Genomic DNA, 17,047 nt, shown 5'->3' on the forward strand with positions numbered 1-17,047 from the left:
CCTAGGCAGGCGGTGTGATACACATTCTGCAAATGGTTTCAAGATATTGCACTTATCTACAGTTGGTGGCAGTTATGCAACAACAAAGGCAGTGAAGAAGAAGCTGCTGGCAAGAACATAGATGTAAGGTTGATGACAGATTAAATGCACTCATGTTTGCTAGACCCATTGGCAATTTTAGACCCTTTTTAGGGGGGGTGCTCAAGGGAAATTTCATCTCAGCCCCCCTAAAAAAAATGTTTAAATAAATGTTTGTGCTTCAAGTTAGTTTGCAAATATGTCTGTTAGTGACAGAGGACAAACAATTACAGGTTGAAAGGGCTTGAAAATCCTGTGTGTCTGTTGCTGATGTAATGCACTTGTAACCCCGTCAAGGAAAGGGTTAACAGAAACGTAGTGTTAGCCAATCGGAGGTGGTTGTGCCAGACTCCACCTTTGGCTGAGTCTCTATCTAATCTGTCAGAGGGAGAGCAGGGGACGGTTGTGAAGTTGAACGTCAGTAGTCCCCAGAGAAGAAGTTGGTTATTTCATGGCGCAGATTATTGCGAATTGGGGGGGGGGGGTTGGCACTTTTGCAAGCACTGTATCTGTGTCACATTCTCATTAAGGGCTGAGCCCCCCCCAAAAGGTGTGATCCTAGAATCGCCCCTGGTTAGACCTCAAGGATACACACAATCCTTTGTTAGATAATTGAACAATGTTAAGTGTACTGAATATTTCACAAGTTTAAGTATCTATTTATGACTTGTATGAAAACCTATAATGTGCATTTGTCTCATGAGTTTTTTTTTTTTTATTATAAACTTGAAAAGGTCCATGAACTCATGGAACTGCTTGTAACTTACTTAACTCTCAAAATCATCAACTATTGTATTCAACGGGCTGCAGATTAATGGTTTTGAATACACTTGTGCTTTTCCTACTATGACATGTCAATATGTCTGCCGTGAAAAAGGTCGATATCGCCGCTGCTGATTTTTCCCGGGGAATGTCGCAACAGACACCCAGTTCGTAATACTGCAAATGCAAGCAAGAGTACCACGTTCATCAGTGGGCTATAGGCTCCACTGTGTTACCTCATTCAGCGATAGTAACTTAAGACAATGAAAATCTTTGAGATTATTAATTTAAATACTCAAACATTAATACCGCTTAGCTTTAATCTTAAAAACAAACACCAAATGTTAGCTTTTGAATTACTTAAATCTATGTCCCTTTCTATGTCATATAGATCTTTATATATTTGTATACAGTCTACATTTCTGTAATAAAGGAAATCAGTCAGGGTTTGTACTCTTGGTTAGAAGCTTTTTATTGGTTACAATAACTCATGGCAACATATCAGTATCACCAAGCCACTGTACAAATACAAAAAAAAGGTCTGGTGTGAAAAAGACTATAAAAATTATTCCATAACAAGTGATTATAATTCCACACAAAAAGCACTGTAAGAGAATTATCATGGCACCAAGTCCCTGGTCATTACTGGCTTAAAACATAAAACAATAAATAAAATCAAAACAAAATGTCAGAACAGTAGGTTGTAGAGTCAAAGGGCAGTGCATTGTTTTGTGATGGTGCTGTGGTGGTGATCGTGTGACATAATCAATTCAAGTGGTGGGGTGTCATTGAATCAGAAACTTTCAATTTCTCATGTCCAGATATTAAATTTGGAGGGTTGTGCAAATGCAGAAATACGGCCAAACATGGTGCAGCAGCGACAAATTTTCACATCTGCTCTAGGAAGTTAGAAGTCGGCACTGTAACAATGTCTGGCAATACTGTAAATGCATCAAATATTGACATATCAAAACACCAAAAAAGCTGATTCGACAGATCCATATCGTTGTATAGTTAAGAGAACAAACTGGATGAGACTACAATATTGTGAAATTAAATGAAGTCCAGCACCTTTTGGATTAATGTGTGAACTGCACAGGCATGTAGAAGTGTTACTATTCCAGGTTCAGCTAATACTGCTGAATTACACACAGTGAGGAAATGGCTGCTGCTGAATATCACCGTCAGTAATACACACAATCCCCTTTTTCAGCTGTTTAATGGCTTTGGTGTATTTTTATTTTTCACAGCTCATAATGTCATGAAAGAACAGGGTGGGTTTATTGGATGAGTTTGACATTTTGGGGAATACTCATTCACTTTCTTGAGGAGAGTTAGGGAAGATACCACTTTCATGTCTGTCTGTTACCAAACAACTTAAAAGGCTATAGCTAGCTGCTGGCTAGCTTAGCTTAGCATAATGAGAAACTGCTAGCCTGGCTCTGTCCATCGGTAACAATGTCTGCCTAGAATCATTTCTAACACTGACTAATTAACACATATCTCATTTATTTAATATGTACAAAAAATGAAGTTCAACGGGGTAGGTATGTGCCTGGCCAGTTGCCAGGCAAGCTGCGGAGATTCAAAGTTACTGCTACCAGCCAAAACAATAGTTTGGTTCGGTTTTTGTTTAACAAATAAGAAATAACATGTTAACTAGTGAGCTTTATACAGAGCTAAGCTAGCTGTTTCCTCCGGTTTTCTTTCTTTGTGCTAAGCTAAGATAACAGTCTGCTGGTTGTCGCCTAATTTTTAACGGACAGATACGAGAGCGGGGTGGATCGTCTCTTCTCACCGCCAGAAAGCAAACATTTCCCCCAAAATATCAACCTATCCCTTAAAATACATTTTCTCATCTTTATCTGGGGACACATGAGCGTCTGATGTCCACTGACTGAGATGGAAACTTTACTCTAATAACTTAACACTTTGGGACAACACCTCCCCCCAATCTTCAGATATAAGCGGTTGGGTATAAAATCAGTTAGACGTGACTTGAATTGATGGATATGGAGAAGGCTGGCACTTGAGTAGTGAGCAAACAAGTTTTGTTTTTTTGTCACATTGACTAGTTTTCAGTTCACAGCTCAGGGTCTGTGGATTGGCACAAATGAGGAAGTAACACTTAAATCTATAGGTTATCCACATACATCAGCAAATCAGTCACATACACACACACAGTCTCACACACACACACCTCTCTCTCACACTCAAGATATTCTCAAGCTAAAAACTATAACTAATCTTTAACATTCTCTCAAAATGGATTCATTAATGCAAAGCCAGGTAGAAGCAGCTAAAACACTTCCAAAAAAAAAAAAGGGTCACTAGAATCACAGTATGCCAAAGAGGGGTTTCATTGATAGCTGATTGAACCTAAATAAATACTACAAACTGTACGGTAGTAGAAAGCAGAACTGTATAAAAAGTGATGTAAAACACTTGTTTTAAGAAGCAGTATGGAGCTGCATGTGGTCGCAGTGGTTTTCTGTAAGCATGCTTTTTAGTGTTCATTAGTATCAGAATGTGCTTCTATTGGGAAAATAAAAATAATTAGCAATCTCTCTTACTGATCAGTGTCTAAAAAGGAATAGTAAGAGGAAAACATTACTGTAGTCGATGCTAGTATTACTATCTATTATGAATGGTATCGTAAGGCAGAATGGAGACACAATAATGCCACATCTCACAGAGTACAAACCCTCCTTTATCCAGCCCAGGTGGGTCAAATGTTTATATTCAGAGATAGGCACCTAAGACAGCTGATGGATAGGTCCAACTCACATACATTATATGTATTTTATTTTATTAAGCCTTTATTGGAACCAAAATAATAGAAGATGTTTGATGAGAAAATACTCAAAATCAGAGATAGCACTTATATAGGTAAATAAGTCACATGTGCTCAATGGTTTACATTTTAACTACAGTTTGTGAGTGCATGTCTAGCTCTCTACTAAGTGCACATTTCTGTCTACCAAGTGTACTTTCTTCACAAGCAATATTCAGGTCAATACATGTTTTTTGGTGAGGAAATAAAAATGTTAAACCCTTAAAAGAATTTTTTTTTTCTTTATTTACAGGCTTGTGGTGGCACTGGTGTTATTTAGGAGTGGCTAACATGATTTTAATTCCATGCAGTCACTCAGTTAACACCTTGACGACAAAAAGATCTGTTGATCATTTGCTTAGAAAAAAAAAAAGAAAAGAAAAGATTAAAATGACATGGCGATCTCGGACAGACATCTTTCCTCTACTCCTCCGAGGCCGCAGACAGAGTCACTGCCGTCCTTTATGGTCCTTTAAATATCCCCACATAACGACTGAGCTCTCTACCATGTGTCCATACAGGCCTCAGCACCATTACAGGCTCATAGGTAGAAAACGGCTTCTGCTTGGGGAGAACAAGTCTCTCTTTGCGATGCCTTTTCTCCATCAGTGTCATTTGTACGGGCAACTCGAGATGCTCGTCTCAACTCTTAGGAAAAGCGTAGATTCTATAGGCCACAGAAGATATTATGTTGCAAAACCTCTATTTAGGACTATTTTTGGGTTGTCAATCCTATCGCACAGCTGTTGATTTGCATGGAATGGATGTGGTCTTCAGATGTGGATTCCGCATCTGGTGATTTGAAACCACAATCCATGTGAGTAGAGGCCAAGGCAGGGTCTCCAGTTAAATAAAATGATCTATCTTAAGTCTAAAATTCACCGGTTTCTACTTTGGAGCTGAAGCTGAATCCAGACTAAAATCCCAAAAACACAACTTGTCGGCATTTAGCATTGTGGCGGTTTCCTTCCCAATGAAAGGACTGTGGTGAGGAATGCCAGGCGCTGTGTTGGTAAAAAAAATAATGAAATGTCATCATTCACATGAATTTGTAAAAACAGGACGCATGAGCCCCACTGCTTCTAACTATAATACACATACAAAAGAGGAAGTGAGTTTAGTTGGGACAAATTATATTTTTGCAAATTGTTTTGTTTACTTGCTAAATCCTCTTTTGTTGCTGGATGAGTGAGTGATGAGTGAATGAAAGGAGACTTTTTCGGGTTAAACTATGATACGTCGCTGTGTCTAAATTGTCTGACACTACATCTGGTACTCATACAGGATACAATACGTGTTTCTGGCATCATGTTGTATGTTGTAATGTGAATATGTACAGTTGAAATAAAACATAAAAACCCCCAAATCATAAAAATAACTCAAGTGAGGGTAATAAACTACAAAAATATATACATACACATTATATATGCATATATGATGCATATATACACACATAATGCTATACATATATACTGTCTTTATATATACATTTACATATTACACACTGACGCTCATCTTGTTTGTTGTTAGTCACGGTAACAGATGTTCTTTATCTAAAAGAGAATTGGTATAAGGGTGAAATCTTCTATTTTTTTCCTTCAGGTTTTCATTACTCATCTCTTTTTTATTTTTGATTGGGACAACTCTACTGAAAGGTTATTTTTGTTTCTGTGTAATAGCCGGGTGAAAAAAAAAAAAAAAAAACGTCACTTGAAAAGGTAGAAAGAGTTGGTACTTTCTCACAGGGGGGCAGGTCGCCAGCAGAGAGGAGAACTGGGGGTGAGTTGAGAGGATTTCAGCTGACACAGTGAGCACCCTCAGGTCCAGCCCAGCAGATGAGTTGGGATCTGTGGGGTGGGGTTGCGAAGGAGGAAGTTGGCGGGCAGAGATTGAGATTAGTTCCAGATCCGGAGGAAACTATCCCAGGAGCCGGTGGCCACAGCCATGCCGTCTTCTGTCACCCCTAAGCAGCTCACTCTGTTGTCGTGGCCCGCCAGCACACCTGGAGGTCAAAGAAAATAAACCAGATTCAAAAGGTTGATCACTAAAAATCTGCAACCCAAAGTCAAAAGCCTTTCAAACATAAATTCAATTAATTACTTAGAAATGACTGTAAAGTCTCCAGCTTTGTAACATAAGCAGTTAAAACAGTCCGTGTTCACACTATTACTTGATTCAATTTCAACTTGCTACTCATTTGTCTGTTAATATCTTTTTTAGGATGCAACTTATGCCTGATATTAGAGGTGAATCCATTGGTTGATTAAATAGATTTATTGAAAAATGACTGCCTACTATTTTGATAATGCATTATTAATGTAATATTTTTTCCAGGCACAAATGCCAAAAATTCCACTTCCTAAAGTGTGAGAATTTGCAGCATTTGCTGGTCATTGTACAAGAAAACAAGACGGCCGGATCATCGGTCATGAAAAAAAAAAAAAAAAACGCCATTTACCTGCACGCTCGCCCTTTAGAGTATCCCAGACGTTGCAGTTGAAGTCATCGTAGCCGGCCAGGAGCAGCCGGCCACTCTTGGAGAAAGACACAGAGGTGATGCCGCAGATGATGTTGTCGTGGCTGTACATCATCAGCTCCTGGTCGGCACGCAGGTCAAACAGCCTGCAGGTGGCATCATCTGAGCCTGTGCCAAAGGCATTCCCGTTGGGGAAAAACTGCAGGAGAAAAGAAAAATCAAGCCGAAGTCAGGAAAGTGTTGTTAAATCATCATATTATGTTTTTTCATAATGTAGCACTGCTAGCGGTTTCTGCAATATGAGCCATCACTGGACAATATTCTGCACTATGCACATTTATCTATTTATTACTTTGTGTCACCTCCAACTGTGCAATATGTCATCTCTATTCATTCGCACCTTACTCATCTGTATATCTGTGTTTATATATGGTCTGTTTATATAAGGTTGTTTGTGTAAATACGGTTGTTGTTGTAAATTCTATTTTTCCATTCCCTATACTTTATGTATATTTTTTCTCCTATGTCTACATAATGTGTATTTGTTTTATTCTAATGTGTGTACATTTTTCTTTTGAGCTGCTGGAGCACAGGAATTTCCCCAGTGTGGGATTAATAGTCTATCTTATCTTTTTGGAGGCACAGGGCTGGGGACTTTGGGGAGAGGTTTTCTTTAAAAGGAGGCTCCTTGTTTTCTTGTTTTTAACCACAATAAAAAGTTAATAAAGCAATAAAAGTCTGGCATGTTAGACCAACGAAACAAACACAGAAGATAATTTGTTTGTGGGTAATTTAACTTTTCCAAGATATTGCTGCATCCACCCAACGTAGTAGTATTTTATTGGTGGCTAATGAAATGAGATAACATTTGAACTTTCTTTTTTTTAAAGATTATTCTTTAGGCATTCTTTCGGGAAAGGGGAGACAGAGGGGAAATGACACGCAACAAAGGGCCACAGGTCGGTTGGAGTCGAACCCGGGCCCGCTGCGTCGAGGAGTAAACCTCTATATATGGGCGCCCGCTCTACCAACTGAGCTATCCGTGTGCCCAAAATTCTAACTTTTTAAATGGTATAATTCTTTATACTTTGCAAAAGAAAAATGTATGGATGTCCCGATCAGCTTTTTTTGACTCCTGATCCCGATTATTTGCTCAGATAATAGAGCTGCACACCATTTTTTTGTTTACAAAAACAGTCTCAAGTTCCCCACTGGACAAGGAGAACTACACTTAGTGACGCCTCTTGCGCTTAATACTCAATCTTTGATAAAACTAGACTTAGTGACGCCTCTTGCCTAGTTACGCTTAAATTTTCTTCTTGCGTTTAACTCAGATGTCGGCTCCAGGGAATAACAGCCTGTAAAAGTGGTTAAGAAATGTGGAGAATTGGAGTAATCCACTTCTGTAAAAACAAAAACGGATGACTTAGGTTGCTTTCACACCTACCTCGTTTGGTCCGTTTCAAACTAACCGTGGAGCGGTGTGGTCGGATAGTCCGGCTCGTTTGTGCTGGTGTGAAAGCTCATCAACTCAGGTGCGGATCAAACAAACAGGGGTCTCGGTTTACTTCCAAGTGAACTAGAGTTTGGTTCAAATATTAGAAATGCTAAAGCAGAACCAGAAAACCCAAGACGTTATAAATTTGGTGTTGCTCCATTATTTCTGAGACCAGGAAGTGTTTGGCGTTTCGGATATTCTGTCCAATAAACAAGCGACCAGCATCTAGGCTGTCTGGCAGTGAGTCTGTGGCACAGGAGGTGTGTGTGTGTGTGTGTGTGTGTGTGTGTGCATGTGCATGTGAGAGGTTTCAGTACTCACGGTGACGGCGTTGATATCGGACACATGGCCAGTGAAGGATTGCCTGCACATGCCATCACGGATGTCCCACAGCTTGGAGGTGGCATCACAGGCTCCTGACACAAAGGTCTTGTAGTCCGGGCTTAGAGATAAACTCATCACATCTCCTGTGTGGCCGGTGAAGGCGGTGGCCTGCTGGCCTGTCTCTATGTCCCACAATGCACTGCAAGAAAGGAGGTAGCATTTAGGTATGATTGTCCCCTGAGACAATACATTCTTATATATAAATTGCCACATTCAGACAATAATCACATATTATCTAAGACATACTAGGTCCCATATTAACTGAATTTTCTGATTTATGTGAATTATTACAATTTTAGTGCCATTATTGAAGGGCTTTTTCCATATGCATCTTTGTACACCTTTGTAGAATTATAACCCTGTATGACTAACAAAAGAGTCTGCCGTGGGTATCTACTTTCACATACTAGAGCTCGTGTTTTTGTAAAATCCATACAAAGGGTATTCCACAACAGCAACATGAGGGTAAGATAGTGAGAATAAGAGGATGGATATTGGAGAGAAACTCTTTGACATCTTTATATAATGTGGCGGAGCATCTACAATCTACTGTGTAGCACGGAGACAGGAATATTTCTATAACGTAAAGAGCTTTAAATTATTTAAACTGCAGATAGGAGCAGAGGGTGGTTGCTCACCAGGTGGTGTCTCCAGAGCTGGTCAGTATCTGGTTGTCATCCAAGAAACGACAGCAGGACAAGTAACCTGGAGATAAACATAGGTTCAACATCAGACACGGAGAGCTCCGCCCTGCCTTGTCAGTACACCTGGGCAAGGCACTTTACTCTTGAACTAGTCACATGGTGGCCTACCACGACTGAATTTTGACTGCTATGCTAATCCTTCTTCACAATGTTGCCTATGTAAGTTTTAACCAGGGGTGAGATCTTTTATCTCTATACATAATATCTAAAATCTAAAACTACAGTAAGGAAATATACAGTATGTGTGTCACAGGTATTGAACAAATCAGGCATGCCAGAGTGCTGCCTTCAGGTTGGAATATGATAAATAATTATAATAAATAATAAATAAACAGTTAAAAGTTAGTTAACACAATAGAAATAAGAAATATGCTCAGAGTTACTGGTTCTGTTGAGTCAGGAAACTGCTCATTTTATTAGCATTATTTTTTGACTGGCCCTGCGCCTACCTGTGTGTCCGGGTAGCTCTCGGGTGACACGCACGTTGCCCTCACGGGTCTTCAAGCTGTATATGGAGCAGATGTTGTCCAGGCCACCGCAGGCCACATAGTTCCCAGAGGGGGCGTAGGCGCACGTCATCACCCAGGAAGAACGCAGCGGGATGGCATGCATCTGAGAACCAGGACAGTATTATTAACTACAATAAAAGGAAGTAATGTTCACCTTTAAGGTCAATTTATGTGCTTCAATCCAAAATGCTGTGTGATACAATTAAGTCATCAGCTGACAAAATTCTGCCACTTCCTCTTTACTTCATTATACAAATCTGAATTTGCTTCTCAATAAGGCGAGAGATAGTTGGTCATTTGGATGGTGGCCTGTCGCAGTTCCCAACATATTTACAACAGTATTGTGTTTAAGAGAGCCAGTGCATAAATTACAGTCTGTACTCTAAAAGGAACATCTGGAAAGTTGACATCAGCTTGTCTAACCAGATGAGAGTCAATGAAGTCTGACGAGAGCAGCACATTGCTGATGGCAGAAAACTTCTAAATGTACTGTAACTCGGATGGATTTTAATGCAACTGTATTTGTACATATTATGCATTCCATCATTGATTTTGAATAATCTCACCTTATTTGTTGTGTAGCTGTCCCAGATGATTAGCTTTCCATCTTGCGAGGCACTGACCAGTAACCTAGAAACATGTTAAGAACAGCAGCATGACACACGGGTCACACATAATCTTGGGGGGAAAAAAACACAACCTACATGCAACCTGGATTATAAAAAGCAATGAGAGCCAGCAGCCACCTAACAGAGTACTGTGCTATACTGTCTGAATAAGTCTAAGGTGCTCTGTCAAAAAGCATTCAGCGTGAGCTCCCTACTCTTCTCTGCCAGTCCCCAGTTCCCTCCATCTTCCCTCTTCTTCCTCCTCCTGGTGGAAGTCTCCTCATTCAGGGAAGTCTCTTTTAATGTCCCACGCCATGTAATATTCATTACCATAGTTATGTAAAAGTCCCTACTGTCGGGTGGGAGGTGGAAGCCTGAAGGGTTGGGAAAGCACTAGAAAGAAGCTGGGGTGGGGCACATAGACTGTTAATATTAATGGACAGAGCAAGTGTGACGTCACCCATTGGTTTGTGGAGATCTGCTATGAGTCGCTGAGTTTGCCGTTAGGGGTGCAGCCATCTTGGTTGCGGATGTGACGAATTTTAGACGAGAGGGAGGAGTGAGGGAGGAGCCATAGACTGTTGAGCGGTTTCTGACTGTGACGTTAGCTGAGAGTTGGCAACGCTGCTTACACTCTACGTTACCGTTACACACTTTCACTGGCAATCTGGATGCCAGAACTGCTGCTGAAAGCTAGCCTACATAATTCAAGGTAAGATTTAGCTTTGCTAGGTTTTAAGTTCACATGCCATGGATAAGCTTTACTAAACCTCTGTTATGATTGACAAGCCGCAAACTGTCAATCACATCATAGCCACGCCCTAAAACACTCCCTGCTTTATCGTCGATTTTAAAATCAACGAGACCATATTCTGTATTGCAGAAGACTTAAAACTAGCGATTGGGACCATAAACTCATTATGAAAAGGTTTACTGAGGTGTGGGTCACTTTTCTCAAAGATTTCTACAGAAACCGACTACTTTTGCAACCGCATGTGTTGCCCCCTGCTGGAATTCAGATAGAATGCAGGTTTAAGGCACTTCCGCATTTGCAGCACTTCGCCAAACAGGATACTTTGTCCATTAAAATTTACAGTCAATGGTGGGGCAGCAAGAAGGGACAGCCAAAAAGGGAATGCAGAGAAGATGGTGAAGTAGAAACAGTCAGTATTGAGTGAGAGTTATAGGTGGTGCAGATGCAGAAACAGCTGGAACCCCTACCTCCCTTCCTAACTGGGCGTTTCCCTCTCTCCAAGGACAGGAAGTGGTTTGACGGTGCTATGCTACAATCAAGTGGAGAGCCATCACGCTTAAATGTCAGTGGCTGTATACAAAATAAACACTGGCCTCCTACAGGGTCACCCAGAGGGTACTGGGTACTAGACACACACACACACACACACAAATTATCACGTTTAAACAGCCTATGCATCGTCAGTTGCAGGTAATACCAGTAGGTTTTACTGAAACTAATTTGCTTAAAACAGAACAGTTTGCAGAACAGGTCAAATCTACAAATTTGACCAGAAAAACAGAACTACTTTTTGGCTACACCATCTTCCATTTAATTTTTTATGGATAAAGCCAGTGCACTGCATGCATACTACAGGGAAAATACAATTCTTGGTGCTCATAATTGCAGGAATTCCATTTAAAAAAGCAGTTTGTAGGTTGTGCAGTCCAATCTGGACTCACTGATAAATTGTGAATCATCACATTTGGAAAACTTTGAAATCTAAAAAAAGGTTTAAATCTCTCAAACTGCATCTTTAAGGAAATATTAAATAAGCTGTGGTGGCTGCCTGTCTCTCTGTGCCCAGCTAATATCATTACTGTGCTCATAGTGAGGGCGTAAAACAGTGCTAGCACTCAGACAGATGTACAGTAGTAGCGGAGGTGGCAGTAGTGACAGTCAATTATGGTGGTATTAGTCATATTAGTAGAATAATAAGTAGTAGTGGTGGTAGTAGTGGTAGTAGTACTGATAGTAGTATAGCCCCACACCTGGGACTGCCGTCACTGCCCCAGTGCATTGCATTGGGAGACAGGTGGACAGAAAGAAAGATAAATAGTGACACAGACATATTATACACAAATAATAACAATTGAAAATTCCTACATTCTAAAGGTTACATTTGCAGTGAGAGTTGAAATTTGGTTTCAAGTTGCTGCTAAAACGCAAGTTATGCTACATTGCATAGCCTAGCTATCGACTGTCGAGTTGGTGGCATTACTTAGGAATTGCTAATTATGTAAGAATTGAATCAGTTAGGTCAATTTTCCAAGACCGAAATTGAGCCGATGCCAGACTGGTGATTTTATTGTAAAATTACCACTAAAGGTGTGTCCATGTTTGCCTGAAACGGAAACCTGCAAACTTTCAGCTCTTGGAGGCTTTTCGCAATATCAGCTGGCACAATGCATACAAACACATTGCGAAAGGCTGTGACACATCGCAAAAAAACGCTAAGAGATTCTTTTGTGTTAGTTGAAAGAAAATATCAGTAGAAAACTGCACTTTAAAATGTAACTGTCATTATGTCAATATAAGAATGTTGGACATTATTTCCTTTCATTTGTTCTAAATTCAACAAGCAATAGGTTGAATTTCATACTGAAAGCAGCAGAAATGCAGAACTGAGTACTTTAATATCCGTTAATTTATCGCAAATAATATCGTTCTCGCGATATCAACAACGTTATCGTAAATTGTCCTCATATTGTGCAGCCCTACTGTAGATCTTGACAGTTATAGCTGTAGTGTTAAGAGTCACCATGCTGTCACTGGCCGTCTAGAAACTCAACAGTCTCTTAGCACAAACCGAAATTAACACTGGCTTTAAAAGGTCGTAGTCGTACAATTCTAAGAAAAGAAAACGGGCTAAATTGTGGTGGTTATTCTGCAATTCATGAGAACTACAGAGTAGATATTAATTTGGTTCAGTGTGTTCAGTGATAAAAAAAAAAAAAAAGAATCTTTTGAATGGAAACGACCAAGCAAGCAACCTAAAGCATCTGAAAATGACACCACATAGCCAGCAGAAGAAACAACAAACCTACACCAAAAATTATATATTCTGCTGAACAACATTTAAAACAAGTTGACGATGGACTGAGGGTGTACAACTGCATTTTCTCATCTTTAAAGGCCTAACAAAACTTTCCAGAAATGGGGGGGGAAAAGTCATCTTAAAGTACAGATTGTCTGTATTTTACAGAATTAACAGATAAGGCCACCCACAAAAAAACCACAATAAAAACATAAATCCAACCAGGAAGACAAAAAACCCTAGTGGTATAAAAAGGTAAATTTATTTTCCTGCTCTTGGCTCATAATGGAGTTGTTTCTAGAATAACTACACTACCTGGAGTCGCTTCCCCAGTGCATTGCATAGATCTTGGCCAGGTGGCCCCTGAGAGTGCGTCGCGTCCGCATCTGTATCCGCCCCACTGAGTCCAGACCAGCTGTGATCTGCCAACACACACACACACACACACACACACACACACACACACACACACACACACACACACACACACACACACACACACACACACACACACACACACACACACACACACACACACACACACACACACACACACACACACACACACACACACACACACACACACACACACACACACACAGTATTTATATGGAATCAGTGACAACTTATGTTTGTAAATACTAACAGGCTGGTGAATTTCTAATGTCTATTTTGACCTTGATTAGCTACTGACTTACAGTGAAGGCAGTGCGTAGATTTGTGTTGCAACTGTCGAAGGTATTCAAAAGTGAGATTGTCTTATCTAGCTTCAGACCAGATGTGGCTAAAACTACTACAGTCAGTGGGGCAAAGCTTAATTCAGGGTGTTCTCTGTATATACACTGAACAAAAATATAAACACAACACTTTTGTTTATGCACCCATATTTCATGAGCTGAAATCAAAGATCTAAACCTTTTACTATGTACACAAAAGGCTTATTTCTCTCAAATATTGTTCACAAATCTGTCTAAATCGGTGTTAGTGAGCACTTCTCCTTTGCCGAGATAATCCATCCACCTCACAGGTGTGGCATATCAAAATGCTGATTAGACAGCATGATTATTGCACAGGTGTGCCTTAGGCTGGCCACAATAAAAGGCTTCTCTAAAATGTGCAGTTTTATCACACAGCACAGAGTTCCACAGATGTCGCAAGTTTTGAGGGAGCGCGCAATTGGCATGCTGACTGCAGGAATGTCCAGAGCTGTTGCCCGTGAATTGAATGTTCATTTCTCTACCATAAGCCGTCTCCAAAGGTGTTTCAGAGAATTTGGCAGTACATCCAACCAGCCTCACAACCGGAGACCATGTGTAACCACACCAGCCCAGGACTTCCACATCCAGCATCTTCACCTCCAAGATCGTCTGAGACCAGCCACCCAGACAGCTGCTGCAACAATCAGTTTGCATAACCAAAGAATGTCTGCACAAACTGTCAGAAACCGTCTCAGGGAAGCTCATCTGCATGCTCGTCGTCCTCATCGGGGCCTCGACCTGACTGCAGTTCGTCATCGTAACCGACTTGAGTGGGCCAATGCTCACAATCGATGGTGTCTGGCACTTTGGAGAGGTGTTCTCTTCACGGATGAATCCCGGTTTTCACTGTACAGGGTAGACGGCAGACAGCGTGTATGGCGTTGTGTGGGTGACCGGTTTGCTGATGTCAACGTTGTGGATCGAGGGGCCCATGGTGGCGGTGGGGTTATGGTATGGGCAGGCGTATGTTATGGACAACGAACGCAGGTGCATTTTATTGAGGGCATTTTGAATGCACAGAGATACAGTGGAGAGATCCTGAGGCCCATTGTTGTGCCATTCATCCACGACCATCACCTCACGTTGCAGCATAATAATGCACGGCCCCATGTTGCAAGGACCTGTACACAATTCCTGGCAGCTGAAAACATCCCAGTTCTTGCATGGCCAGCATACTCACTGGACATGTCACTCATTGAGCATGTTTGGGATGCTCTAGATTGGCGTATACGACAGCGTGTTCCAGGTCCTGCCAATATCCAGCAACTTTGCACAGCCATTGAAGAGGAGTGGACCAACATTCCACAGGCCACAATCAACGACCTGATCAACTCTATGCAAAGGAGATGTGTTGCTCTGCGTGAGGCAAAAGGTTGGTCACACCTGATACTGACAGTTTTTTGGACCCCACCCCCGGTCGCCCCCAATACAGTAAAACTTTTTAGAGTGGCCTTTTATTGTGGCCAGCCTAAGGCACACCGGTGCAACAATCATGCCGTCTAATCAGCATCTTGATATGCAACACCTGTGAGGTGGATGGATTATCTCGGCAAAAAGAAAGGTGCTCACTAACACTGATTTATGACCAATATTGGAGAGAAATAGGTCTTTTGTGTACGTAGAAAGTCTTAGATCTTTGAGTTCAGCTCATGAAAAATGGGGGCAAAAACTAAATTGTGTTGATATTATATTATATTTATTTAGTTGGCTCACCCTAATACTTGGCCTTGAGAAAATCTACAACCTCAACTTTGTATACAGATGTATTTCATATTGTTCATGGTTTTGGCTATTTCAAGTAACTTAAGGTCTTGAACACTCCCTCCTTTTGCAAAATGTGATAATTGTGATCATGAAAATGTGTACAACTGCACAGGAAAATACACCGCTAATTGTTTACACAATTGTCTATATGTAGAAAGAAAGTCTTACCTGTGACAGAGTGGAGTCACTGCAGGCTTTCCTGGCATCCTGCAACACAACAAAAACCTCAATAATCATGGTGACCAGCGACAAATTATAACTTCTTTAGTCACTGCACAGCTACATGTAACACACAAGATTACTGCGCGGACAAACAAATAATGAAACAAAAGACTAAAAAACTACTTTAAATAAGTGTCTAAACATGTGCTAAATGTTATTACTATTTACAGAAAATTAATATCTCAGTGATCACAGAATAATCAAACAACTTGACATTTATAGATCACGTGCACACAAAATGTTGCTGTACCCGGATCTGATTGCGTAGCTGCTCGGCTTCCTGCCGCAACTGTTCCAGCTCGCTCATTGTCTATCTGTGATGTGTTCAGGCCACGCTCCGCTCCAAATACTGACTGGGCTGGGAAAACACACGTGCCTGCACGCACACGCACACACACGCACACACACACACCCACAGACACACTCACACACACTTTACCAGATGACACCTGCAAGACAGAGACAGAAACACTATGTGTTCAACAGGCAGAAGGAGAGTGAAGAATGGGAAGACTTCCATCAGACAAACATAGGTATCCTGTATGGGTTCAGACCAAAGGATGGTGCTGCAAAGGGTGGGGCTGGGTGGAGGCCTGGAGGGTGGCCTGGCTCTTCAAACACCCCCAGTCTGGTTCAAAAGGCCATCTGAGCCTGGCTCTGACCTTTCCTGACGACTTAATCAGCCTTTTGTATTGTTGCATTTCGCCGTTTGATCTCCCCACCCCGAAAAGCCCCGAACGTAAGTGTGTGTGAGCAGATTAGGATGGTTTATTAGACATTATATCCAAAAGAGAACATATGTGCATATATTCACCTATGGTGGTATGTAGCTACATTATGTGAGCATTTATTTAAATGTGTGTCTAGGTTAGGTATGTCAGATCTGTTTAAACGTGAACGAACGCGTGTGTGTGTGTGTGTGTGTGTGTGTGTGTGTGTGTGTGTGTGTTGTGTGTTGCCACTTCCTTTACCTTGGGGAGACTGAATGTGGGTCACAAAGCACTTAGACACTCCTCAGAAATGTTTGGACCGCGAAGCCTCCCCACCCTTTCTCCTCATTTTCAAGGCTGTGCAAGTGTAACCCTCAGAGATAAAATTTTCAGTTCCATTTTCTATAATTCAACAATTACACCAAGTCCAGCCCTTCCTCTCCACAGAGAAATCATGTTAATGTAAAAAGGAGGTTGTTTGTACTTTATCTTCATTTTTGCAGAGGCTTTAAAAACATTGGGGCCCAGTTACTTTTTTATTTACCACAAAAGAAAAACCCATCATTTTACAAATAGCTAATAAAGTACCTAAGACAATGGTTTGATGTCCACGCTGCTACGATTGCCTTTCAAGATACTGTGAATGTGTGAAAAGCTACTCTTTTAGATTCTCGGTTCACTTGGTTTTGGC

At 41.0% G+C, this 17,047-nt stretch overlaps 1 protein-coding gene across 2 annotated transcripts in view; it reads right to left on the reverse strand.

Moving 5' to 3' along the window:
- Positions 1 to 1,291: 1,291 nt before the first annotated feature.
- LOC120565373 (guanine nucleotide-binding protein subunit beta-4) overlaps positions 1,292 to 17,047 on the reverse strand; it is a 22,641-nt gene continuing 6,885 nt past the window's right edge. The window contains exons 2-11 of one of the 2 annotated variants that reach the window (XM_039811160.1): positions 15,897 to 16,095; positions 15,593 to 15,631; positions 13,218 to 13,324; positions 11,857 to 11,871; positions 9,811 to 9,874; positions 9,185 to 9,347; positions 8,670 to 8,736; positions 7,969 to 8,170; positions 6,132 to 6,348; positions 1,292 to 5,675 (exon numbers count right to left, since the gene is read on the reverse strand). In XM_039811160.1, coding sequence (XP_039667094.1) covers positions 5,569 to 5,675; positions 6,132 to 6,348; positions 7,969 to 8,170; positions 8,670 to 8,736; positions 9,185 to 9,347; positions 9,811 to 9,874; positions 11,857 to 11,871; positions 13,218 to 13,324; positions 15,593 to 15,631; positions 15,897 to 15,953 — 1,038 coding nt within the window. In that variant the 5' untranslated portion in view covers positions 15,954 to 16,095 and the 3' untranslated portion in view covers positions 1,292 to 5,568. The remainder of the gene's footprint in view (positions 5,676 to 6,131; positions 6,349 to 7,968; positions 8,171 to 8,669; positions 8,737 to 9,184; positions 9,348 to 9,810; positions 9,875 to 11,856; positions 11,872 to 13,217; positions 13,325 to 15,592; positions 15,632 to 15,896; positions 16,096 to 17,047) is intronic. The other variant, XM_039811161.1, reaches the window with a different exon arrangement.

This window comes from Perca fluviatilis, chromosome 9 (assembly GCF_010015445.1).
Source record: "Perca fluviatilis chromosome 9, GENO_Pfluv_1.0, whole genome shotgun sequence".
Classification (NCBI taxonomy): domain Eukaryota; kingdom Metazoa; phylum Chordata; class Actinopteri; order Perciformes; family Percidae; genus Perca; species Perca fluviatilis.